General features: G+C 43.6%; 5 protein-coding genes across 8 annotated transcripts; 3 read left to right on the forward strand and 2 right to left on the reverse strand.

The window, feature by feature from the left end:
• The first annotated feature begins 71 nt into the window (after window positions 1-71).
• LOC108036097 (DNA topoisomerase 2) lies at window positions 72-6,152 on the forward strand. The gene is made up of 5 exons (XM_017112063.3): window positions 72-323; window positions 1,238-1,825; window positions 1,886-2,309; window positions 2,365-5,396; window positions 5,457-6,152. The coding sequence occupies exons 2-5, from the start codon at window positions 1,268-1,270 to the stop codon at window positions 5,772-5,774; spliced, it is 4,332 nt and encodes a 1,443-aa protein (XP_016967552.1). The 5' UTR covers window positions 72-323; window positions 1,238-1,267; the 3' UTR covers window positions 5,775-6,152.
• Window positions 6,153-6,195: 43 nt separating this feature from the next.
• Window positions 6,196-8,405, reverse strand: LOC108036098 (ran GTPase-activating protein). Its single transcript, XM_017112064.3, has 5 exons — window positions 8,176-8,405; window positions 7,436-8,117; window positions 6,910-7,375; window positions 6,670-6,846; window positions 6,196-6,607 (listed from the first exon to the last, which is right to left on the reverse strand). Exons 1-5 carry the CDS (start codon window positions 8,279-8,281, stop codon window positions 6,278-6,280), a joined length of 1,761 nt encoding a protein of 586 aa, XP_016967553.1. The 5' UTR covers window positions 8,282-8,405; the 3' UTR covers window positions 6,196-6,277.
• Window positions 8,406-8,936: 531 nt separating this feature from the next.
• Window positions 8,937-10,513, forward strand: LOC108036165 (heparin sulfate O-sulfotransferase). The gene is made up of 5 exons (XM_017112155.3): window positions 8,937-9,214; window positions 9,281-9,599; window positions 9,655-9,793; window positions 9,852-10,072; window positions 10,129-10,513. Exons 1-5 carry the CDS (start codon window positions 9,088-9,090, stop codon window positions 10,370-10,372), a joined length of 1,050 nt encoding a protein of 349 aa, XP_016967644.1. The 5' UTR covers window positions 8,937-9,087; the 3' UTR covers window positions 10,373-10,513.
• Window positions 10,514-12,347: 1,834 nt separating this feature from the next.
• Window positions 12,348-19,508, forward strand: LOC108036102 (alpha-tocopherol transfer protein-like). 4 transcript variants are annotated; one of them, XM_017112072.3, is made up of 6 exons: window positions 15,976-16,099; window positions 16,784-16,912; window positions 17,090-17,269; window positions 17,941-18,035; window positions 18,108-18,261; window positions 18,711-19,508. In XM_017112072.3, the coding sequence occupies exons 2-6, from the start codon at window positions 16,909-16,911 to the stop codon at window positions 19,196-19,198; spliced, it is 921 nt and encodes a 306-aa protein (XP_016967561.1). In that variant the 5' UTR covers window positions 15,976-16,099; window positions 16,784-16,908; the 3' UTR covers window positions 19,199-19,508. The 4 variants fall into 4 exon arrangements, with proteins under 4 accessions (XP_016967563.1, XP_050740755.1, XP_016967561.1 ...); XM_017112073.3 differs by having other exon boundaries at window positions 15,983-16,060; window positions 16,883-16,912; XM_017112074.3 differs by lacking the exons at window positions 15,976-16,099; window positions 16,784-16,912 and adding an exon at window positions 12,348-12,466.
• Window positions 19,507-23,425, reverse strand: LOC108036103 (ras-related protein Rab-9B). Its single transcript, XM_017112075.3, has 3 exons — window positions 22,948-23,425; window positions 20,796-20,990; window positions 19,507-20,519 (listed from the first exon to the last, which is right to left on the reverse strand). Exons 1-3 carry the CDS (start codon window positions 23,137-23,139, stop codon window positions 20,145-20,147), a joined length of 762 nt encoding a protein of 253 aa, XP_016967564.1. The 5' UTR covers window positions 23,140-23,425; the 3' UTR covers window positions 19,507-20,144.
• Between the last annotated feature and the right edge of the window lie 159 nt (window positions 23,426-23,584).

Here is a 23,584-nt window from a genome sequence, read left to right on the forward strand (position 1 = left end):
GACAACACGGTAGCCCTGCTTAAAGTATTCTTGGTATATTTTAACTGGTATTTTTCCTTGAGGTATACTGTCACACTGTCACCCACCTCTATTTGTTGTCGGTTTTTCGTGAAAAGTTGGTTAATGGTTAATGTGGTGCGTTAATTACTAATTTACCGCGATCTGTACAAGTTTTACCAGGCCCGTGGACGCGAGGACGCACATACATTGCGAAAATTGTAGTGCGTCGCCTCGTTTTTTGCCTGCAACATCAAATTTTGCCGCGCTTCGGTTGTAGGCGGCTGCAAGGGAAAAACCAAAATACTCTGCAAATTTGTAATCAGGTGAGGAAAAATTATATATATTGTGTAATGCAGTTTCAGATAAGGCGGAACAAGGAAAAACTACTTCAGACATTCCCCCAAACTGGTGGACTTGGCAATTTTCCGGCGGCGTCGCTTGCAAATTAAAAATGGCGCTACCGGTGTAGATAGCACATTTCGCCGATTTAGGCCGCAAAAACTAAACCCACGTGCCCTTGGGCCAAGCCAAGCTGAAGTGGAGCCCTAAAATTGTTTATATCGAGGGGAATTCGTTGTAAACTGTAAAAGTTGTGAATAAATTGCAGCTATTACCGGCAAAATTCGAGGCACGCACACAGACGCATGCACCACCGCTCACACACACAGACGCACGCCAAGCGTTGCCGCCAAAGCAGCGGTTGTTGCTTTAAAATGTGCGACATCTGTTCCCAGTACAGTAGCACCAGGGGGAACAGTAGGTTTGCGCAATTTGTTAGTTTCTCGGGTTCGCGTTCCTTAAGATACTTTTCATCTAACGCACCCAACAGATTCCCATTTGTCCTAGTCCCATTCCATAACTGTCTGGATAAAGTGCGAGCAGTGCGCCTGCGCGCGTTTGTCTTTTATTTTGCCAGGTGTACAGTGTGCTTTCATTAAGAAGGATTTACAAGAGAAAATTAAGTGTGGAAATGTTTTAAAGTCCAAAGAACTTTCAAAAAGCTGTTAAAAATACACAACATCTCTCAGTATAATTAAGTAGATAATACAAAAAAAAAATATTCTGTAGTTCTAAAACCTTAAACTGACTTTTACTGTAGATCTCGGTTCGTCTGTCTGTTCATAGAACGAAAACAGTAAAAGAAATGATTAATAGCGCCTAAGGCTGAAGCCGTTTATAGTTCCACGTACAGTTGCTTCAGCAGATTAACAAACATCTCCATTGTTACCTACCACAGATCCACCTAAACCACCGCAGCAGTAGCATCATGGAGAACGGAAGCAAGGCCCTGTCCATCGAACAGATGTACCAGAAGAAGTCGCAGCTGGAGCACATCCTGCTGCGTCCGGACTCGTACATTGGCTCCGTGGAGTTCACCAAGGAGCTGATGTGGGTGTACGACAACTCGCAGAACAGAATGGTCCAGAGGGAGATCTCATTTGTGCCCGGCCTGTACAAGATCTTCGACGAGATCCTCGTGAATGCGGCGGATAACAAGCAGCGCGACAAGAGCATGAACACCATCAAGATCGACATCGATCCGGAGCGGAATGTGGTGTCCGTGTGGAACAACGGCCAGGGCATTCCGGTGACCATGCACAAGGAGCAGAAGATGTATGTGCCCACGATGATCTTCGGTCACCTGCTGACTTCCTCGAACTACAACGATGACGAGAAGAAGGTCACCGGCGGCAGGAACGGCTATGGAGCGAAACTCTGCAACATATTCTCCACCAGCTTCACCGTGGAGACCGCCACGAAGGAGTACAAGCGGAGCTTTAAGCAGACCTGGGCCGACAACATGGGCAAGGCTTCTGAAGTGAAGGTAAGTGAATACTATTCTATATTCGAGAACACGGTATAATCCTTACTATCCAAACCTTAGATCAAGGACTTCAGTGGCACCGATTTCACTCGCATCACATTCAGTCCCGATTTGGCCAAGTTCAAGATGGAACGTCTCGATGAAGATATTGTGGCTCTGATGTCCCGTCGTGCCTACGATGTGGCCGCTTCATCCAAGGGTGTCTCTGTCTTTCTTAACGGCAACAAGCTGGCGGTGCGCAACTTCAAGGACTACATAGATCTGCACGTCAAGAACACGGACGACGACTCCGGTCCACCCATTAAGATCGTTCACGAGGTGGCCAACGAGCGGTGGGAGGTGGCCTGCTGTCCCTCGGACCGTGGCTTCCAGCAGGTCTCGTTTGTCAACTCGATAGCCACCTACAAGGGTGGTCGGCATGTGGATCACGTGGTGGACAATCTCATCAAGCAGCTCCTCGAAGTGCTGAAGAAAAAGAACAAAGGTGGTTTACACTTGATTTTCCTCGTGCTCAAACTGATTTTTGCAATCCCTTCCAGGTGGCATCAACATCAAGCCCTTCCAGGTGCGAAATCATCTGTGGGTTTTCGTCAATTGTTTAATTGAGAACCCCACATTCGACTCGCAAACCAAGGAGAACATGACGCTGCAACAGAAGGGCTTTGGCTCCAAGTGCACCCTCTCCGAGAAGTTCATCAACAACATGTCCAAGTCCGGCATCGTGGAGTCTGTGCTGGCGTGGGCCAAGTTCAAGGCCCAGAACGACATTGCCAAGACGGGTGGTCGCAAGTCGAGCAAAATCAAGGGCATTCCCAAGCTGGAGGATGCCAACGAGGCCGGTGGCAAGAACTCGATCAACTGCACCCTCATTCTCACAGAGGGAGACTCAGCCAAGTCCTTGGCTGTTTCCGGCCTGGGCGTTATTGGCCGTAATTTCTACGGCGTATTCCCGCTTAGGGGTAAACTTCTTAACGTACGCGAGGCTAATTTCAAGCAGTTGTCCGAGAACGCCGAGATCAACAACTTGTGCAAGATCATAGGTTTACAGTACAAGAAGAAGTATCTCACCGAGGACGATCTGAAGACGCTGCGCTACGGCAAAGTTATGATCATGACAGATCAGGATCAGGACGGCTCCCACATCAAGGGTCTGTTGATCAACTTTATCCACACCAACTGGCCGGAGCTGCTGCGTCTGCCTTTCCTCGAGGAGTTCATTACGCCGATTGTGAAGGCAACCAAAAAGAACGAGGAACTCTCGTTCTACTCGCTGCCCGAGTTCGAGGAGTGGAAAAACGATACGGCCAATCACCATACGTATAATATCAAATACTATAAGGGTTTGGGTACTTCGACCTCCAAGGAGGCGAAGGAGTACTTCCAGGACATGGAGCGCCATCGCATCCTGTTCAAGTACGATGGCTCGGTGGATGATGAGAGCATTGTGATGGCCTTCTCCAAGAAGCATATCGAGTCGCGCAAGGTGTGGCTCACCAACCACATGGACGAAGTGAAGCGGCGCAAGGAGCTGGGATTGCCCGAACGCTATCTGTACGCCAAGGGCACCAAGTACATCACCTATGCGGACTTTATCAACCTGGAGTTGGTACTGTTCTCCAATGCGGACAACGAGCGCTCCATTCCCAGTCTGGTGGACGGCCTGAAGCCAGGTCAGCGCAAGGTGATGTTCACCTGCTTCAAGAGAAACGACAAGCGTGAGGTGAAGGTGGCCCAGCTATCTGGTTCCGTGGCCGAGATGTCGGCCTACCACCACGGTGAGGTTTCGCTGCAGATGACAATCGTTAATCTGGCCCAGAACTTTGTGGGCGCAAACAATATTAATCTGCTGGAGCCACGCGGTCAGTTCGGTACTCGCTTGACGGGCGGAAAGGATTGCGCCAGCGCTCGTTATATTTTCACTTTGATGTCTCCCCTGACCCGACTCATCTACCATCCCCTGGACGATCCTCTGCTGGACTACCAGGTGGACGATGGCCAGAAGATCGAGCCTCTGTGGTATCTGCCCATCATACCGATGGTGCTGATAAACGGTGCCGAGGGCATCGGAACTGGTTGGTCCACGAAGATAGCCAACCACAATCCCCGAGAGATAATGCGCAATCTGAAGAAGATGATCAACGGAGAAGAGCCGACGCCGATGCATCCCTGGTACAAGAACTTCCACGGACGCATGGAGTACGTATCGGATGGCCGGTATGTGCAGACAGGAAACATCCAAATTCTGCCAGGCAACAAAGTGGAGATCACCGAACTTCCCGTGGGCGTTTGGACGCAGAACTACAAGGAGAACGTGCTGGAGCCGCTGTCGAACGGCACCGAGAAGGTTAAGGCAATTGTGTCCGACTACAGGGAGTACCACACGGACACCACCGTCCGCTTTGTGATCAGCTTTGCGCCCGGTGAATTTGAACGTATTCAAGCCGAGGAGGGTGGCTTCTATCGAGTGTTTAAACTCACCACCACGTTGTCCACCAACCAAATGCACGCCTTCGATCAGAACAACTGCCTGCGGCGATTCCCCACCGCCATCGATATCATCAAGGAGTACTACCAGCTGCGTCGAGAGTACTACGCTCGCCGGAAGGACTTTTTGGTGGGCCAGCTGACGGCGCAGGCCGATCGGCTCAGTGACCAGGCTCGCTTCATCCTCGAGAAGTGCGAGAAGAAGTTGGTGGTGGAGAACAAGCAGCGCAAGGCCATGTGCGATGAGCTGGTGAAGCGTGGCTACCGTCCCGATCCCGTCAAGGAGTGGCAGCGTCGCATCAAGATGGAGGATGCGGAGCCAGCTGAGGAGGACGACGAGGAGGAGGAGGCAGCAGCAGCTGCCAGCAGTAGCTCAAAGGTTAAAAAGGAGAAGGATGTCGATCCGGATAAGGCCTTCAAGAAGCTGACCGATGTCAAGAAGTTCGACTACCTTCTGGGCATGTCCATGTGGATGTTGACGGAGGAGAAGAAGAACGAGTTGCTCAAGCAGCGCGACGCCAAGCTGGCGGAACTGGAGAATCTGCGCAAGAAGACGCCCGAGCTGCTCTGGCTGGATGATTTGGATGCTCTGGAGGCCAAGCTAGATGAGGTGGAAGAGAAGGAGCGCCTCGAAGAACAGGGCATCAATCTGAAGACAGCCAAGGCGATGAAGGGCCAGAAGGCTGTGGCAGGCAAGGGCAGAAAGGCTAAGGCTGCGGCCGGCTCACTGGGCACAGGAGACGTATTCCCCGATCCCGAGGGTGAGCATGTGGAGTTCAAGGTAACCGAGGATATAATCAAGAAAATGGCATTGGCGGCCAAGGTTGCCCAGAGTGCCAAGGAGCCAAAGAAAACGAGGGAACCCAAGGAGCCCAAGGTGAAGAAGGAGCCAAAGGGCAAACAGATTAAGGCCGATCCGGATGCCAGCGGCGATGAAATGGACGATTTTGATGCAATGGTCGAGGGTGGCGCCCCCAAGGCCAAGAAGGTAGCTGTCAAGAAGGAGCCGGCAGAGAGGAAGCCCCGTCAGAAGAAGGAGAACGGCGGCGGGCTCAAGCAAGGGAAACTTGACTTCAGCAAAGCCAAGGTAAGTTTGTTCCCTTTAATTGAAAAATTCAGACAGTAATTTTAAAAATCGTTTTTTTAGCCCAAAAAGAGCGACGACGATTCAGTGGAGGAGGTGACTCCTCGACCGGATCGGCCTGGTCGTCGACAGGCCAGTAAGAAGATCGACTACAGCTCGCTCTTCTCCGATGAAGAGGGCGACGGCAACGTGGGATCTGATGATGCTGGCAGTGGCAGTGATGATGGCTCGCCGAAGCGTCCAGCCAAGCGCGCTCGAGATGAAGAGAGCAGTGGAGGAGCCAAAAAGAAGGCACCGCCAAAGAAAAGGCGTGCCGTCATCGAAAGCGACGATGATAATAACTTTGATGATGATGATGATGATGATTCCGACTACCAGTGATGGGCGCAAGGATATTAAAAGTATTTTTAAGAAGGAAACCGACGATTGGAATCAGCATTATCCGTATCGAGAATCTCAAGGAGGCACTTTTACAAGTGCTGCGGGCTTACTCGCTACGATTGTTTATATTTTCATAACCTTTCAATGTTCTCCTCGAAGTTCACGTCAATGTTTTATTTCCCGTGTTTCAATTTTACTTTAGCTAACAAAACTTCGCCACATTCGTTTACTCTAGCTGATTTTCTGAGTACCAGAACAGCTAGTTAAGCCACCAAGAGGAATTCACAAGCATAATATCGATGTATTAACATGTTTCATAAACATAGTTTGTAGTCTCAACAGTTTTCTTCATGTAAATAAAGCAATTTTACCCGATAACTGTGTTCTTGGCTTTTCTGGGTCGTAAATAAAGAGTACGATGTGAATAATAAATGTTTATTCACCAAAGATGCACTGTATTGGAACGTAGAACATATAAATAGTTTCTTAAGCTTCTACAAGGCCTATGCGTCGACCTTGTCCAGGAAAGTCTTGAAGGAATTCTTGATGTTGTCGTTGGCGAACTTGGGTTGCTTCAGGGCCTCGCGCAGTGCGAAGCGACATCCCTTGACATCGTAGTCCGACTTGAAGGGCTCCTCGCAGCGCAGCAGCCGCAGCTGCATCAGGACATAGTTGAGCACACGGGTCTCCTGCTTCGTCTTGATGGCGTAGTCAAAGGTGGCCTGGTACAGGGAGACGGCCAGGTCCAAGGCAGCCTTGGAAGATTGCGACAAGTGTGCACACTTCAAAGTGGTGAAGACAAGCAGCAGCAGATGGTTGTCGCCAGTGAATTGCTATTTGAGGAGAAAGACATTGTAAAACCCATCTCGAATATGATATAACCGCTATAACTAACGTTGACTATGGACTGCAGGGCCTCGAACTTGTTGTCCTGATCTAAGGAGTCGAACTGTTCCTGGGAGCAGGGCGTCTGGCTCAGGCAGAACTCCTCGGGCGTGCATTTCTGAATGACCGTCTTGCCGCTGACCGCAAAAGTATCGCTTGTATTCGCGTTCGCTGTGTCGTTAAACAGCTGTGAAAGATTTGGGAATTTAGCTTTCTTGCAAACCACCTTTGCATTTAACACCTGGCTCACCTTGGTCGTGTAGGCATTGGTGGTGACATAGGCCGTCTCCTCAGCCTGAGCGTTGTACTCCTCGTCGTCCTCGTCCGCCTCTTCGGTGGTATCGTTGGCATGCTCGTGCTCATCGTAGTCCTCATCCTCATCGTACTCAGCCTCCTCCTCCTCGTCGCCCGATTCCTCCTCTTCGGAGTTGTTTTCCTCGAACGGTTGCAGGGCGGCCGCAGTCGGCAGCTGATTCATTTCGCTGACTATCTGTTCGGCGCCTTCCTCACCAAAACAATTGCCATCGAGGTTGAGGAATCGCAGCTTGGGCTTGTTGCGCATGGCGTTCACCAGGACCAAGCCACCATCGCTGTTGATTTCGTTGAAGCCCAGGTCGACAATCTCCAGTTGCTCGTTGGAGTTCTCTAGAGCTTCGCCGAAGTGGTAGGCGCCATTGGTGCGGATCAGGCAGTCGCCAAAGTTCAATTCCCGCAGCCTGCAATGATAAGCACCCTCAAAAAACATACTCTCTAGAATTGCAATTCAACCGACTCACATTGGCAGGAAGGGCAGAACCTCGGCTATCTTTTCCGCTCCCGTGGATCTCAGGGTGTTGTCGTTCATGTTCAGCACCCGCAGGTGCGGGTTCTCCTTAAAGGCTTCGGCCAGGGCCTCCACCCCATCGAAGTAAATGGAGTTCTGCTGCAGAACAATCTCCTCGAAGGTCTTCAGGGTTTTAAACGCGGCGGCCAGCGAGATGGCCCCAGCGTTCTCGAGGCGATTACGTGCGCCCACAAAGATACGCAGCTGGAGCGGAGTTCCCGCCTTTTTGGCATTGGCATGGAGATCAATCAGAGCCTTGGACAGCATGCTGCCGCCCTCGGGGCCCAGGCCACAGTTGTACAGTAGCAGTTCCTGCAGCGAGTAGCAGACGGGTGAGCGCAGGAACTCCTCCAGTCCCCGCATGCCATTCGGTCCCAGGGCATTGTCGCTGAGATCCAGGACCGTCAGCTTGGCGCCTGCCACATTCAGAGCTGCTCCCAGGTGCTTTAGGGCCTCCGGAATCTCCGATTTGAGGCGGCGCGTGAAGAGGTTCTTCCACAGCGCCTTCCGAAACTCCGGGTGACGCTTCAGCCCCTCGCCAATCGCCTTGGCCGCCTCCACGCCCAGGGTGTTCCCGTCCAGATTGAGGTAGTGCACCGTGGTCTGTTTGTTGAGGGCATCGACCACATCCTGGACTGCAAGGAGTATTTTAGCCAATATTTATGGGGCACTTAAGGCGTCATCCAAACTCACCATCGGCGGCTGTGTCCCAGGTGAGCGCCTTGTCCTGGAAAGAAATTCCCTGCTCCTGTCCCAGTTGGGCTGCCATGCTGGCGAAGTTGAAGTTGGATATGGCCATGCCTACTTTGTACTCTACTCCCGATTAAATAAATAAAAAGCTGACACTGTACTTGGCAACTGCAGCCGGCTTGCGAAATTTGTTTTAACCTCGCAAAAAATGGGCGCTAGAAATTTGGCATTGCTTGGTGGGGATGGTCACACTAACGCGACGGAGATGCTCAGAGCGCAACAGGGTGTCTATTGACTAGCTATTTTTGCACAAAAACATAAAACAACCATAGTAGTAACTTATGCTCAACTCATGACAGATTTTAGTGAAATTTATTGTTATTATAAAATGTAAAATAAATTGTCTGTTTTTTTGGACTAGATTTACCTTCAATTGAAAAATTCGTACATAAATATGTTTATCAAAACAAGACCTTCGTGTTGTAAAATTACTTTCTCTTAGTTTTTAGTGGGATTTTTATTAAAATTAAGAAAATGAAAAAAATATATTAAATTTTATAAATTTATTAGCTAAAAAAGTTTTAAATAATAAAGCCAGACAGTTTTTTAGTCTGTATGTTAAATTAAGCGTAGGTTTTAAACTTAAGCAGAAAATTGAAGTTATAAATAAAAACGGCTTTAAAAACTTCTGCATTTATCGGTACACCCTATCGTTGATTTTATTTTTTCCCGCCTTTTTATAGCTAGCTGCTCATTGCTGCTGCAGCTGCACATTCCGACACACTTTTTTGGGTGTTTTCCAACACTGTCGAGCAGCTGCAGCAGAAAAAACAAGCCCAACGGCACGAAATTATGCTGAAATAATCTCCTGATGTGAGCTGCCCTGCCGATCTCAAGGGCAAACCGATAAGAGCCATGTTTAGGAAGCTGCTCAAGATGTGGATCCTGCTGCGACCCACCCACTGGCTGATTTTGATAGCCCTGTGTGTGCTGACCTGTGCAGGATACTGGCTGCTCTGGTCGGAGATTCGCCTGGAACATGGTAGGTGGAGTCCTGAAAACCAGTTAACAGATATAGATTATTATATGTACCACTGTCGTAACACAGCCTTTAAGCCGTTGTCCAAACTGGGGGAATCTCTGTCCCCCGATCAGCATGCCTCCTCGGCCACCGATGACTTCGACTTCGAGGAGCACCTGGTGGTGCTCTACAACCGCGTTCCCAAGACAGGATCCACCAGTTTTGTTAACATTGCATACGATCTCTGCAAGCCGAACAAATTCCATGTGCTGCACATCAATGTGACTGCCAATATGCACGTCCTCTCGCTGCCCAACCAAATCCAGTTCGTGCGAAACGTTTCCCGGTGGCATGAGATGAAGCCAGCTCTTTATCATGGTCATATGGCCTTCCTGGACTTCTCCAAGTACTTAGATAAACTATACCCAGAAGAACTCACCCAAATACCATCCACATTGCAGGTTCCAGATCGCCCACAAGCCCATCTATATAAACCTGGTGCGCAAGCCTCTGGACAGACTTGTCTCCTACTATTATTTTCTACGCTTCGGCGACAACTACCGACCGAATTTAGTGCGCAAGAAGGCGGGCAATAAGATTGTTAGTATGCCACTAAGGCTCAGAGCGATTTAACCCAGTGTACGTATGTTTTTCGCAGACCTTCGACGAGTGCGTGGTGCAGAAGCAACCCGACTGTGATCCCAAGAACATGTGGCTGCAGATACCCTTCTTCTGCGGCCACGCCGCCGAGTGCTGGGAACCCGGCAGCAGTTGGGCCCTGGATCAGGCCAAGCGCAATCTAGTCAACGAGTACTTCCTAGTCGGAGTCACCGAGCAGATGTACGAGTTTGTGGATCTGCTGGAACGATCACTGCCCAGGTAAGCCTCTGTCTTATATGCGAAATTCATGTTGATTAACCTGCGTTCTTGCATAGAATCTTTCACGGCTTCCGTGAGCACTATCACAACTCCAACAAATCCCATCTGCGTGTGACATCTTCCAAGCTGCCGCCCAGCGAGTCCACAGTTAAAGCCATTCAAAAGACCAAAATCTGGCAAATGGAAAACGATCTGTACGAGTTCGCGCTGGCCCAGTTCGAGTTCAACAAGAAGAAGCTCATGCAGCCGGACAACAAGCACGTCCAGAAGTTCATGTACGAGAAGATACGGCCCAAATGATTGCCGAGGAGGCGACGCAGTCGCAGAGCAAGAATTCGGCCGACTTAAGTGTGTTCCAACGTCTGCCAGGAGTCTCCCAGTTTTGTATTGTAAATACGCCATTCTCCCACTTAGATTTGATCTGTACTTAAGCGTAACTAATCCGTACACCGAAGCGCTATCAAAGACTTAAGCAGTGAATATCGTTGACATATTAATAATCCAAAACATTTTGTATGTAGTCTAAGCCTTAATCTTGTAAAACATTCGAGAACGCTTGGTAGTTCAGCGTAAGCAATATCTAGAAACAATTGTCTGCACAATATCTCTTCGTTTAGTCAAATGTATGTTTTATACCCGACAATACTGAGGAATGAATGGATGAATCTAGAATTTGTAGATCTTAAAGGTGTATACTCACATGTAAACGACTCTCATTAATTGTAACTGTCATAGGCTAAGCTCAAATTCTGAATTTGACATTCAAATTAAATGCATGTAAATAGTTGATAATCGATTGTCCATACGAAGCGTTGTGCGTATCAACAGCTGTCGCCGGGATTGCGTGTTCGCAAATTGATTAATGCCATCAGTGGGTTACTTTTAACTTTCAGCGCTCTGTACTTTGGCTTAGCTAATTGCAATCGCCAGCCCCACGAGAATCCGGCGGACCTTAAAGGCTGACGTAGCGCGATGGGCGAAGGTGACCGGCTGACTGGCTGACTGGCTGGCGGATTGACGCTCCGTCTCGCAGAATGGGCTCAAGCAAGTGCAAGAAAATGAAATTGAAATACATTTGGGAAACGGCAGGCAAGCAGTGAAATACTTAATTAATTGCTCGCGCTTGAAACTAAAAGCAAATGAGTTCGCATTACCCACAGCCCCCGTCAGTTGATCGCTTGATCGTGGAACGCGGACACGCAAGTCGAAAGTAGCTACGGCCTGCCAGAAAACCATTGTTGTCGAAAGACTGATATTATTGAAAGTATTAAGTACCCGCAAAGCTGGCCATATTAACGACTCGTAAGAGAGATTTAAAACAAGTTTTTCTCTCCACTCAGTCACAGTGGCGATTAGTCTTTAAACTAGTTGTGAGCCAAGCGTTCAAAAGTTCAAGTCTAATTACGTTCGAGTCGCGTAGCCATCTGAAGATTAACCGCGATACACTGTGCGAAAATGTAAGAAAGTTCTACTTGGTGCTGTGGAATTTTATCACATAAAAAATATTGTTTCCTCGAAATCGATAAAAATGTTTGCATTCTAGAATAAATATGCAAAGTGTGCCTTTCGCAAGTGTTTGAATGGGTGTTTCTCGTTAAGTGATTTATGGCTGTGGAATGGACTCGCGAATATTTCAGTGCAAAGAGTGAAACACTTTTAAGCGGCTCAGTGAATGCATATTTTAAGCAAACGAGAATGATATAAGTTCTACCTTGAAAAGCAAAATAACCAAAAAAGCTTCAAATGGTTTTGTCACTTGACATATTTTTTTTGGTGAATTGAAATATGTACAACAATTAAAAAAAAACGATTTTGAAGAGTGCATCTAAGGTGAAACAGTTCAAGAATATTATTAAAGTCGCTTTACAGTGCATTTCCTCAAACATTATATTTAACAATGGTAATTGCTGTAGAGAATCAATTGGGTACACTACACTGTGAGAAACTGAACAAGAAGCCTGATTTTTAACAGTGCTTAAAACAATGGAAAGAACATAAACTTTATGCTGAGTTCACAAAACTATTTTAAACTTGACTTATGCTTGCAAATAAAGCCGAAAAGAGGTAAAGATCTCCGTAGGCGATTCGCAACGTGATCTTAACGCTCTTTGACTCGCCTCTAGTCGCTTATAATGACCTATTAAATCGCGTTGGCCTTTTATAAATGCCCGACTACTCCGACCGACATACATTTCAAGATAACTTTGTTATATGTGTAATGAGCGCGGTACATAGAAGGGGCGGCTATAAAACGATCTGACTAGCAGCTTTATATTTTCAGTCTGTAAACGCGAACCAAGCTCACCATATCAGTGTCACAAGCCCCAAGAGCCCCAAAAGGATAAGCACAGCAACAACACGAAACTTTGGATTAGCAGATATCATTAAACTAGGGTGAGTAAAGGGGAATTTTTTATGAAGAGGTTTGAAAAAAAAAACAAAATATCTGTTAATTTACTTTGTAATTTAAAAAGAGTGTTTTAGAATTTCTAAAAACCTAATTATGATAAAATTTGATACATTGGAAATATCATGTGTAGTCTTTAAAAATGTAATTAATAATGCTATTTACAAGAATCAAATATCCATACTTTGAACAATAATAATTATATATGTATATATGCGATTACCAAGGTACAACTATCCATTTAGTGGATAATAAATATATTGATAATGGATATATTTATAGAAATATTCAATGAATATATACATTTTATGGGTAATAATTATATGAGAATGGATATTTATTCTTGGTAAACGCATACATGTTTGTATCATTTTTATAAAAGAAGTATTTGAGTAAGTAAATTTAAAAAGAGGTGATTTGATTTATTAAATACTCTTTTTTAATCATTTTTTTTAATCATCATCTTTGATGTAATAATATTAATAAAAACATGTTTTAAATCATGATAGAAAGTGATACAGAAGTACAATAAAAAATGTTTATAATCATGATAAAATTTTGAATCATTTCAAGTATCACCAAAAAGGTAATGCTATTCACAGTACCGCGACTGTCTAACAGTGGTCATCACTGACTGCCTGTATTTTTCGCCTCGCCTTTTCCTCATTATTTTGCAGGCATTCCTTTTTGCATTCGTCGGTCGGGAATTTCAAGTAGAGTTCAGTACTCGCCGACATTGACCCATTTACCGAGCGTCCTATCCGATGCTCCCGGCTCTGAAAAGTTCGAAAAAATATTCATTTATTTGCATGTGCCCAGCACATTGTGTTCAGCGCTTTTCTGGTGTGGTTTTTCGTGTTTTCAACTTGCATTGTCATGGCAATGCTGACCGCTGCATCTGCGATGAGGTGCCTGCCCTCCGAGTCAGTCGCCTCTTTTCCAGCAAAAACCGCTCCATTTGGTGAGGAACAGTGAAAACTCGCAGCAAGCTAATACATAACTTACATATATATTACGTAATTGTCATAAGGTATAATTTTTATGCTTCTTTAGAATTATCGTCGCAGTATCATAGCAACGCGGGGCTTTATAATGCGCATGCCTACAGTTGAATTCGAAATAATACCAGAGCAGTGGAAACTTTTCAAGTCGTACTTTTTGCTAATCGAAATTTTTAGGTTATTTACTATGCAAGGCATACCAGAAATTGTTTTATCGTTTCAGTAATTTTTCCTAACACTTTATTCAGAATTCTCCATAAAAGTTTGTTTATTTCCTTGACAATTAAGTTAATTAGGTTAAAAGAACCAAGAATTCCAGTTCTCATTTTATGGTTTTTTGTATAATAATTATTATATGTTTCCAAGTTCTTATGTAACTCCTCTTCTAGTACTCGTATGATTACTGCAAGTACAAGTAACATTTTACTTGTACTTTTTAAAAACTTTAGTGTAAGGTCAAAGCACTTTGTACACTGGGTTTTGCCTCGCCATTGTCTGGTTTTAAAAACCAAGTTTCTCATATAGGGTTTTTGTTCACTACTTTTTTTTGCAAGAAACCGAAGGGCAAGGGTTGACATTGCCATGGGTATTAACCCCAGAGTTACTCATACAGTTGGTGATATCTCCAGCTCTCTGCCAAGCTGCAGCTCTGTAGCACCCAGTTTCCGAAAGCATACGCTCCAAGAGCGTTAGGAAAGTAGACCAGTAGTCCAAAACAGGTCGAAATGAAATCGAGAGTATAACGAAGCGTAAAACCATGAATGGCCGAAGTCTTCGCACGTGCGATCGTGCGTTTGAACCGATTTGACCAAAATAGGCGGGTTTTCTGTCCACAACGCACAGGGTGCTGAGCTTTGGGACGTGTTAATTGTACCAAATATGCAGCCACACAATTGGGGCTATAAAAATAGCATACTAACGTAAATATTCAGACTCCCTATAAGCCCTCTATTAATTGTTTCCTAGTTTTCTAGCAAGGATACTTCGTAACTCAGTTAAATATTTTTATAAAATACATAATATAACAAGAAACGTTCCTGGAATTATTACATTTATGGAATTTAATTATTTAACATTATTATTTAAAAATCTTCCCAGCTCCCCATAACTTATAGCATCAGCAAAAAATGTAATTGCTTTTTAAAAATTATTAAGCTGCGCGTCGAACTGGTTTTACAGATTTCGTTTTTTTGTTCGATCATATGTTTTTTGTAAAGTATTAAGCGACCGCAATCCCAGCCACGTTGATTGACAGTGCTATTGACTTGAACCCCAGTGTAGGTTTGTCAAACAGGTGTAAGCACTAATTGGCGTGGAGCGGGGCAGCATTGAAACCGGATGGCACAGAGTACGGAGTTTCAGGGTCGCCGGTGGAAATGCCTATGCCAAGGGATTTTCGATCGCCCTGCACACTGGGCAATTACACTCGAAGAAAACCCGAATAAATTAGGCAAAGCAGCTCGGAAAGCGTTGAGGCTGAAAGCGAAACTGAAACCGGCTTGAGCTGGCATCATTTCCCAATGACGATGCACCCAGATTGAGCTCTCTCTCTGGGTAAACTCTACATCTCACGCCGCTCCTCGCTGGTCGACACACGTGAATGTCATGCCCAAGTTCAGATTTAAATATAGATGTTTTAGTCCAAAGAAATTTTAGTTTCAAAGGGACTCTTTGTTCCCAATAAAAAAAATTTTAAGCAAGTTTTTAAGTTGCAGAAGAAAAAAGTTCAATAAAAAATTATTATTTCCAGAAATTTATGGAACTTTTAGTAATGCTTAGTTTTTATGAATTCTCTCTATAAATTTCAATACCAAAATGTCAAACTACATTAAAAAAATGTGAAAAATACAAATAATTGTTAGAAAATGATCATAAAAGATTATCATAAACCAAGAATTTTCATCTCAAATCAAAGCTGCTCTGGCAACTCTGGTCTCTCTTGGTGCTCTCTTCTAAATTTCTAAAAATAACAAAAATGTTAAATAATTATCTTTAAAATCAATACATTGTTTTATACTGAAACCAGTAATTATTATTTCAAAACTAAGCTTCTCTGGCAACTCTGGTCTCAAAGCGCACATTTCGTCAGCACCCACTCTCTTGGCGCTATCTTCTAAATTAAATAAATAAATAAAAAATATGTTAAAACATAATCTTTTAAAAAATTCCTATGTTTTATACTATGAACCATTAATTTTGATCTCAAAACTAAGCTGCTCTGGCAACTCTGGTTCCAAAGCGCACCTTTCGCCAGCACCCACTCCATTGGCGCTCTCTTTCAAATTAGTAGAAAAACAAAAAAAAATGTTAAAACATGATCTCTTAAAAAAATACTTTGTTTTATACTATAAACCATTAATTTTCATCTCAAAACTAAGCTGCTCTGGCAACTCTGGTCCCAAGCGCATCGCTCGCCAACACCCACTCTCTGGGGCTCTCTCCCAAAATCCAGTTTCGATTCTTGGCCTGGCATAAAATCTCCGAGTCGCGCTTTTGGCCGCAACAGTTTCATCTGGGCTTTCGGCTCCGTTGCACGCGTAACTCCCCAGCTGGTTCCTCAGACCCTCTTCGCGGATTACTGTTAGCCATTATAGCACTATATAAGCCAAACAAGTTTCGGTTTGTGTTGTGATCCGTGTGTACTATTTAAGATCTCGTATTTTCCCAACATTAATAATTCAAAAATGTTGAGTGTGTCATTAATGAATGCGAAAATAGCCGCGATCTTTAGCATATCACCTGGCCCATCTAATCGACATTTGGTAGAAATTTTCAATGTCACCTCTTCGGATGCTAATTTCCGAGTCTTTTGTTTTCGAGCCAGTCCACGCTGCCCAGCAAGATGGAAAATTTATGGCGCTAATTTCCAATTTGATAGGCAGCAAGATGGGAAATCTGTAGCGCTAATATCTGATATACACCCAGAGACCCTGGGTACTACTTTTCGAAATTTAAAACTGGCTTAACTAGAATTTCGTTCAAGTAGAACGTGTCAAGAGACTCGAGAATTCAGTTCAAGGCTTTCAAAAATGTATTTCTGACGGAGTTGCTATCATCTCTGCAAAAAATGCATTTGATATGATCGTTATAACGATGATATACCAGCGATTTACGAATTTCTCGCTCTTCGTCTTCCGCTATACAAAAGTTGCGAATGTCAAGGTGAAGGTTGGCCAGGTGATCAATAGACTTAACCGATCGCCAGGGAAGTCTAGAAATCCAATGCAGTTTCTCCCTTGAGCCGGTTCCGAGTAATTTGTGTGTCATTAAATAAATTAAAGCATCCACCCCTCCTTCCTATAGAGAGCACACTTTGTCATAAGGCAAACGGAAACTTGAGATCGTACATTTCAGCCGTAACGCTTAGAAAATAAAATCAAAATTATCGCAAATTAATTTCAGTTGAGCAGAGCAACAGCAATTTCAAAATGAGTAAGTAATTGTGAAGTCTGAAGTACTGCCGTCATTATATGGGCAGCTAATTGGCAATTGTTGTCGGTTAGCTTAAGTTATTTAGTTGGCCGAAGTTCCAAGTGCGCTTGGTGAAAAAAAACGCAGCTCAAAGTACAGAAGCTGGTGCTAATTGAATCTGAATTGCTTCTGTTCCAGGAGTGCCCACGATGCTGTCCGACATAGACCAGCTGCCCACGCTCCAGGTGGGCGACTACACGCTGCAGTTCGAGCTGGGCGAGCCCACGGCCCAGGCCAAGGAGGTGGCCATCAAGGAGCTCCGGGAAACGCCCGAGCGCCAGAAGGAGGCCACCAAGGAGCTGGCTCGTCTGCTAGAGGGTAAGAAAAGATCAGGAATACATCTACAGGTTTTTATATATATGTTTTATACATCGTTTAATGCTCTTATACCAAGCAACTTATTAATTAGATATATCATAAGATTACAGATTTTTTAAACAATTTTTATTATTTTTATCATTGGATTTATTTTTTTTGTAATTAAAAATTCAGGGATCTCCACTTTGTCAAATGATTAATAGCATATATTAAAAAGCGATAATTCCCACTTGTTACCTTTCTAGAATTAGCAATAATCCGATACTTAATATGCCAGGTAAACATTTTGTATTAACTAATTAGAACAATTCAAAACGTTCTTCAATACATACTTAATTGTTTAATGATTTTTAAAAAATTTTTTTTGTGTTTAACGCAATAAGTTCCCAATAATTTAACCTCTCGTTAAAACTTAAAAATCAATTTCTATCGAAACGCAAAGTTCTGTATTATTAGTTGGCAATTTCGTGTCACTAATAACAGCCCAAAGGCAAAAGTAGCACGCCCTCGAGAGTATTTCATTGCACAACTCAATCATGGGTTATGGCGAAATGGCATTTGCTTCTTAATTGCACCTGTATACTTCGATCAACCTAATGTCAGTGGCTATATGACTTTTAAGTTCTGAGTTCATTGGAGGAGTGGCTCATTTATATCCACTATTATTTCAGAGGAAACCGACTTGCTCTATCCCAAGGGAAACGAGGAGTGGCTGATTAGATATCTGAGGCCCTGCAAGTATTACCCGGAGAGTGCTCGTGATTTGGTAACACTTGGCTTACAGAGATAAATAATAAATTAAATAATAATATTCCATATTTATTTATATTATGAACAGATCAAGCGCTACTACTCCTTCAAGGTGAAGCACGCTGATGTGTACAATGACCTCAAGCCGTCGAACGAGCCCAACATTTTCAAGCACAACATTCTCACCGTCTTTCCCAACCGGGATCAATATGGGCGTCGTATTTTGGTTCTGGAACTGGGCAGTAAGTACAATTAAATTATTTTCCTTATTGAGGAGCTTAATGTTTGGTTGGTCTAATATAATAATATTATTATATAAGAATAATGATCATTACAAAAATAATGGGCACTTTTTGTATATCATGTCATGTTAACATTTAGCGTTGTAATTGAATGGTTATTCGAAAAAATGTTTATTTTATCTGACTGAAAAACAAGATCCAATGTTCTAGTTAAAGTAGTAGTAGTATATGTATAACAATCTAGAACCTTAACCTGACATTGAGATTTGACCCTTAATAAGTTTAGAAAACCATATAGGGGCTACAATATAAAAACTATATAAGTTCATATCTATTTATGATAAAAAGTCACTTTTTGGTCACTATTTAATAGAACCTTTGTTGAGAAGTCACTTATTGGACTCTATTTAGTAGAACCCTCATTAACCTATTACGATCTCCCACTACAGAACGCTGGAAGCACAAGCAGGTCTCTCTGGATGAGGTGTTCAAGGGCGCCGTGCTCTTCCTGGAGGCGGCCATGCTGGAGCCGGAGACGCAGATCTGCGGCGCGGTGGTGATCTTCGACATGGACGGCCTCAGTCTCCAGCAGACCTGGCAGTTCACTCCGCCGTTCGCCAAGCGCATCGTGGACTGGCTGCAGGACTCGGTGCCGCTCAGGATCAAGGCCATTCACATCGTGAACCAGCCGAAGATCTTCCAGGTGGTCTTCGCCCTGTTCAAGCCCTTCCTCAAGGAGAAGCTGCGCAGCCGCATCATCTTCCATGGCACCGATCGCGAGTCCCTGCACAAGTACATGTCGCCCAAGTGCCTGCCAGCCGCCTACGGGGGATTCCGGGAGGCCAGCCGGATCGACAGCGATCAGTGGTACCAGTTGCTCCTGAAGTGCGACACCGAGTTCGACACCATCAACTCGTATGGCTACAAGAAGAAGTGATCTGTGCCCCAGCGGCAGCAAGTGATAATAGAACTTCCCCAAGTCTCCATTTCTAAGCATATCTGTGCTGAACTCACGCACACGTTATAGTTAAGCACTCGATCTGTCATACGCTTGTCCTGTTAGTGAATAACGCCTAGAGTTTGCCTTAGTCTTAATCGGGATCCGCGGATCCGGGAGCCTCGATCGCAACCAGAAGAAGTGTTATACCTACCTAAATATTATACTTAATCCGGGGTTATCGTATTTATAGCATTTTACTATTGTACATTTTTAAACCAATTGTTGAAATATAAACACAAAATTCGTAGACGTTCGTTGTCCTTTTATTCTTTTTACCAGGAAATGTTATTATTCCCTGGCTAAATGTTTAAATCTAAAGCATTTCCAAATATAACAGTTTAGATATTTCTTGTAAATATTCTTGTTTAGGTAATGCATATCCAAAAGTTGCTAAAATTGTATAGACTATAAAAGACACTGTAAGCTTGTTTGTTCCAAGACACTTCTCTTGCTGTTATACAGTATAACACTTTTAAATGGGTAAACTTATCTATACTGTATAACAGTTTTACAACGAATGCCAAAATTACTCCAAATTGTCTAATTATAGAAGACCAAATAATAATTTAGTGGTAATTTTCAGGGAAAGTATTCGCTGTTATAACATAACCTAATTTCGCCTTAAATCATATGCTAACTGTTATACAGTGCGGTTCGCTCTTAAGTAGTTCGTTTAAAAGCAAAGTTTGTTTTAGAATATCATCATATCAGGGTAATCGCTGTGAATGCTAACAACACCCACTGATTACTTTTTGGTCTGAGGCACTTTCCCCTTCCTCGGACTGGAATGGGTTTCAGTGGAATGCATTGAGAGTGAAGGCCAACCCGGTGGGGTGAGTGGTTAAATTAAGCGTAAGCTCCCTGACAGCTCCAGTCTGCCTGCTCATAGCCTGTAATTGGTGGCTGGCGCCTTCGCGGCGTTGCGCTTTTGACCGAACATTTTCTTTCCCGGACTTTGCATGGCGGCATCATCCTCCTGACCCTCGTCCCCTGCTCCTCCGCCGCCGCCTGTGCAACAGATGCGACGCTGCACCAGGCGAATGGGGCTGGTGAGGTCAATGGTGTCGCCCTGCTGGCGCAGCTCCGCCTCCGCCACGCACTCCATGTGCCGCCACTGGCGGAGGCCAAGGACGAAGGCATCGGTCACATTGTTGGCCGCCTTCGAGGACGTCGTGATGTGGCAGGCGATCTTCTGCTCGGCACACCACTGCTGCACTCCCTCGAAGCTCACCTGCCGCTTCTGCTCTGGGATGTCGTTCTGGGGAAACGAATTTTAGAATATCAAATATTTGCTAATTTCTGTATGGTTTTTTAGGTGTCTAAAAGTAGGCTACAATACATCTTGAAGTACAACAAAATGCATTCCTCTTTCACTGCATACTTTTAGGCACATAAAAAAAATTAAATGTATTGTGTTTTCAAAGCTTTCAATGTGATTTGAGTATGTAAATGTTTATTTATTGTTTTTTTTAGTGGAATAATTTTTAAAAATTTCTAAATAATAATTTCTATGTAATGTCATGTAAGGTCTTACCTTATTTCCCACCACGATGAAGGGGAACTTGTCCTGGTTAACGTCCGCGTAGTTGAGGAACTCGTTCCGCCAGAGACTCAATCCCTTCAAGCTGTCCCGGTCGTCGAGGGCGTAGCACAGCAGGCAGATGTCCGATCCCCTGTAGAAAGGTGTTCGCAAGGCCCGGAATCGCTCCTGCCCAGCCGTATCCCATATCTAGTTTGCAGATCAAAAAATCAAATAAAAGCGGCAATCAACTTTAATTAAAGCGGTGATTCAATTAGCGCCTTATTGAAATTTGCATTCGATTTGGAACCTAACTAGCTGGGAAACACAGACGTTCGCTGTCTAGGATTGGGGTGTTTGCATGACTGACTCACATTTACCCATTTAAACAAATATTTAGCTTAAGAAGTGCTCAGAAGCGCCTGCTGATAACAGAGTGACTGTGATAAGCAAACAGCTTAACAAAAACGTGGAATCTGAAAGGGTATACACACTAACAGTTTGGGGTAAATTTACCAATATAATAGTTAAATGGTCTCATGGTTCTTAAAAAAAAATCACTTATTATCAGTCCTTAAATAAAGTTAACACCCTCAAATAGGGCATACAAACGAGGGCCTTGAAACTATGAGTAAACTGACCTTTTTAAAGTTCGACTGCTTCCCATGGTAACATGAATGTATAGACAGTAAAAAACACCCCACTGTTTTCCCTTTTTTTTTGCAGTTCCGGCAGGGGAAATCCTCTTCGGCTCAGCGAACCGTGACCCAGAATTTTTTTCCAGATTCTACCATTCGAGGGAAATCTTCTTCCAAGCCGTGTATACTAAATTCCCCTGGCATTAGTCATACCTTATTTCAATCTACATTCCTTCACTTTCTATTCGCGGCATGGAGCCCATCGGAGGGTTCAATTAGAATCATTATTCCGATTCGCGCCACCTTTGGCTGCATTTTGCTTACTCACTGAGACGCGATTGAATATTCATAAGTTTTCCGAGCTTGGCGAACTGTGAAAAACATTTTGTTTTGGCTCCGATAATTTAGAAGACAAGAGTCTCGTCAAATGAAAACCAATTGCGAGACATAGGTTGAGAGACTGAGAACAGAAACTGAGGCGGCGGATGAAACAGAGTCTCTACTTTGTTGCCGCATAGAGAAACTGTCATTATTGTTATTATTTCGGTTTTGTTTTTCGCAATGCCAAGCTCAACGTTAATTGAGTACAAATTTAATGCCTATATGAGTGTGTGTTTGCTTGGGCATGGGGGCAGATGGAACAGATACAGCCGTAAAGATAATAGCTTCAGGTACAGTGGTATCTCAGGAATTTAAATAATCTAAGTGTGTTAATTAAATATTCAGAATAAAATAAAATGGTTTTTCACAAGTGTTTTTGAAAGTATACAAATTAAAACCATTGATATCATATACATATATATCATATTATCATATATCACATCAGCAGAATATATAATTATCATATGATATATAATATATGATATGATATACATATATTATATTATTAAACACTCAATCACAAAATTAAAAAAAAAAATCAAAATAAAGTAGTTTTTTTAAAAAATTTTAGTTTTTAAAAATATAATAATTAAATCTATTGGTATCATCATATCATATCTTTACATATCACATCATCTTCATATGTCATTAAAATCATATGATATATATTGTTTGAAATCTTAAGTCTTGTAATGCTAAGAATATACTGAAAGTATTCATTCATATCTAGTATTTAAGATATCATACCATCTTTAGATATTCAAATATTGTTTACAAGACCAAACTTTCCTGGAATTCCCCTGGTTGGGTTGCTAAATTTCCGCACAACCACTGTACTGCGAATGATAGGAAGAGCAAACAAAGCTCCATCGTTGTTCGGTTCAGTTTTTAAGTGTTTGTATCAACAAAATGCCGGTGGATCGGATAGTGGGTCTCAGGGTGGATGAGGGGAACTGTAAGGTGGGTATATGAGGTCTCTACACGTAAAGGAAATACGCTTGGCTTGCCGTTATCTTGCCCAACTGTTGCATTCACTAAAACAATATAGCAAAAGTTCTGACGCCTTGACCGAAAAACTATCTTTTTAGAGTTATTGATTTATGGTAATCACCTCACATATAGTTTCATTTTGTAGTTTCCAACTTTACCTGCAATGTGAAGCGCTCGCCGTCGACGACTATGTCCTTGTTCATGAATTCCACGCCGATGGTGTGGAAATTGTTTTCCTCGTAACGGTTCGAAACGAAGCGGGTGAGCAGGGCGGATTTTCCCACCCCGCCATCGCCCAGTATGACGACCTTCAGCAACTTGGATTTCTGCGGTGGCCGCATGTTTGTCATATTGGATGTGTTTGTTTATTCTTACAATTAAACCCGGCGACAGTGTCTAGATTTCCGCAGTTTTTCCTAATGCGCACTAGGTTTTACAAGATTTTCCAGTTTAATTTCACTCACGACTTCCAATCGGTTTACTTTTTGTTTGCAATTACAATCGATGTGTAATTTGCTAAATAAAAAATAAATTACTTGATTTTTTTTGAACGTATGTCAGGGAAAAGCTCAATCGAAATCCGCGCCGTGGAGCAGGTCCAATTGAATGGGCTGTCAGCTGACAACTAACAGACCGGTGCTCTGGGCTAACATTCTGTGGACTTGTAGATGGCTGGGCCGTTAACAGAGCCCCTATTAGGGGTGACCCTCTGGTATTTATTAGCGGTACTCATCTAGTATTTATGCTAATATAGTAGTAGAAATAAAAAATAATATTTCTTGACAAGAGCTGATT

This window comes from Drosophila biarmipes, chromosome 2L (genome assembly GCF_025231255.1).
Source record: "Drosophila biarmipes strain raj3 chromosome 2L, RU_DBia_V1.1, whole genome shotgun sequence".
Lineage (NCBI taxonomy): Eukaryota > Metazoa > Arthropoda > Insecta > Diptera > Drosophilidae > Drosophila > Drosophila biarmipes.